Source organism: Stylophora pistillata, chromosome 2 (genome assembly GCF_964205215.1).
Source record: "Stylophora pistillata chromosome 2, jaStyPist1.2, whole genome shotgun sequence".
NCBI classification, from domain to species: domain Eukaryota; kingdom Metazoa; phylum Cnidaria; class Anthozoa; order Scleractinia; family Pocilloporidae; genus Stylophora; species Stylophora pistillata.
In genome coordinates this window covers 11,227,009-11,229,700 of record NC_142520.1, presented here as the reverse complement: position 1 = coordinate 11,229,700, position 2,692 = coordinate 11,227,009, and the positions used below count along the sequence as shown (strand labels likewise).

General features: G+C 41.8%; 1 protein-coding gene across 1 annotated transcript; it reads right to left on the bottom strand.

Annotated features, from left to right (window-relative positions):
- Window positions 1-596: 596 nt before the first annotated feature.
- On the bottom strand, window positions 597-1,286 carry LOC148737107 (uncharacterized). The gene has a single exon (XM_088749259.1). The coding sequence runs from the start codon at window positions 1,284-1,286 to the stop codon at window positions 597-599; it is 690 nt and encodes a 229-aa protein (XP_088605385.1).
- Between the last annotated feature and the right edge of the window lie 1,406 nt (window positions 1,287-2,692).

Genomic DNA, 2,692 nt, shown 5'->3' with positions numbered 1-2,692 from the left:
TAAAATGCTCGGCAGCACGGGCATCAAAATTGGATCTAAGGTCTGAACTCAGCCTTCGAACAAACGAATGGCCTAAAATAAGAACTGTGGGAGGTGAGCTAGCCATAAAACCAAAGAAAGAAAGTCGAAACGAAGAAAGCTGTGAATTCGACCAAGCACATGTGCAAGCAAAAATGTAAGAAATAGACCAAACCACAGAAAGCTCGGGACTTATAAAGACAAATCGTCAAAGAGGAAACTGTTTTAAGGGATAAGATTAATAAAACTCACCTCGAATGAAAGACCACGATGAAAAACCACGTCTTTAAGAATATAAAAATATAGGTTACATATGCACTTATATACGTTGTCTCTAGAATAAAATAAGTTGCCGACCAACTGCGACACTTAGTTAGGGCGGAGTATAAAGCATGAGCTTTTCTGTGTAAAACCGCTTAACTAAGGCTTTAAAGTTATGTAAAGAGCTCGCTTGCTTAATGTTGCTCGGTAAATCGTTCCATAATTTAATTGTGCGAGGAAAGAAAGAGTTTGTAAAATACCGCTGAGTATGAGTAAATAAAGGGCGGATGTTTGCAGGATGATGATGTCGGGGTTGCCTATGTATGGTTAGCAGGAGGCAGAAGATGGTCAAAGCTAGCGTTGATAGGACCTGACGTAATTTTGTATAAAATGACAAGATCATGGACTTCTCTTCTGAATTCAAGCGGCAGTAGGCTAAGAGTTTTCAGTCTCACAGTGTAGCTGGTTTTCCTATCTGGTTGTTTTAGTATAAATTTAGTAGCCCGTCGTTGTATATTTTCGAATAGCCTACGATGCTTTGCTGTGTAAGGAGACCATACAAAGGATACGTACGCGACGATTGGGCGAACTAACGCAGTGTACATCATTTTCCTAGTTGATACGTTAACAATGTCTCTACCGCATACACGCTTTACAAGACCAAGAACTTTATTACACTTGGCACATATATCTTCGATGTGCGTCGTCCATGATAGTGGAGTAGTGACAGTCACGCCTACATCCTTGGTGTCAGGAGGCGAGTCCAAGGTCTGGCCGTCTAAATGATATGTATGCTTCTCTCTTTGGCGCGAGGTTCTCTTTGACATGTGTAGAACTTTACATTTGTTTGTGCTGAAAGACATACCGTTTTCGTCACACCAAGTTTTGGAGTTGTCCAAGTCAGCTTGCAGCAGGGAGGCACATCTATTGGAAACAATAGCGCAATATAGCCTGCTATCGTCCGTAAAGAGGCCAAGTTTACTTCCGTGGGTAATGGAGCACGACATGTCATTAATGTAGACCAGAAATAATAGCGAGCCCCGGATGGATCCCTGGGGTACTCCTGATGTGACTGGGAGCCAGTCTGAGGATATGCCGTCAACAACAACTCGTTGGTATCTGTCAGAAAGATAGCTTGAGAACCACAACAGAACTGGACCGGATATACCAAGGAGCTGAAGCTTCGAGAGGAGTAGCCTGTGTGGAACCTTATGAAATTCCTTTCACAGGTAAAAATGGATTACGTCCACTTCTTGGCCATTGGCTATTTTGTATAAAATATAGTGATGCACCTCAAGTAGTTGCGTTTCTGTGGATTTTCCTGGTTGGAAGCCATGCTGGAGTTGGTGAAGCAAATACGATAAATGAGGGTAGCAGTGATTAAACACGCATCCTTCCATAACTTTGGAGACAATGCATCAAAGAGAAATTGGCGTGTAATTCTCCGTTAGGGTAGGATTGCCCTTTTTAAAGACGGGTGCAATGTTCGCGCGCTTTCAATTTACTGGAAAAGAGCCCGTTGACAGCGACATGTTGAAGAGCCTGCATAATGAAGGGGCAATTTCAGCAGCAGTATGTTTTAGGAGTGAACCGGGGATGTCATCTCGTACACCGGCCTTACTTGGATTAATATTCGACAAAGCCTCCATCACTTCAGCAACTGTAAGCATAACACTTTTTTGGAATGTCGTTTAGAAAACGAACTAAACGCGAATTTGTCTGTAGATGTTCATGATGACGCGTTTGTAAAGAACTGTTAATTTAGGACACCTTTTATTGATAACTGACCAACGTTTTACGACACCATAAGTGTTTCTAAAGCGGAAGTCAGCTCTGTCGCCAACCTGTTTTACTTGCGAATAGAAGTTAAAGGACTTACATAAATGTATTTTTGGGATTATCAAAAATTTTATTCATAAAAAATGGAACTTGATCCCAATTAAGGCAATCGTATGATTCTTATTTAAGGATATCTGAGACATTTGACCGCAAATATTGGCTTGCTTATTTGACGGTTGACGGCAACATATTGCGATTTTGACAGTTGACGGCTGATATTTTGGCAATTTGACGGTTACCCAACTGAGATCCTCATATAGGTCATATTTACTTTAAAGACGAGTCAAGGTAGCGGTACCGGTGTTGGCGGGAGAACAGAAATTATTTGGCTCAAGGTCGTGACAGACGGACCGAATGTAGCACGTTCCGTACCTCGTAACCGAGGGCCAAATATTTTCCCGTCCAGCCCGACCAAACTTGATTAACAAGCATCTTATCATATGACCACTTCGAAAGTTTGCTTTCAACCTAAATAGGACGCGGTGCAAGAGCGCACGCTGAACAATCACAATAAAGATCCTAAAGGAAAAAATTGTCGTTTCTTTTTTCGTGTAAGAAGAAGAAACTCGCCGTT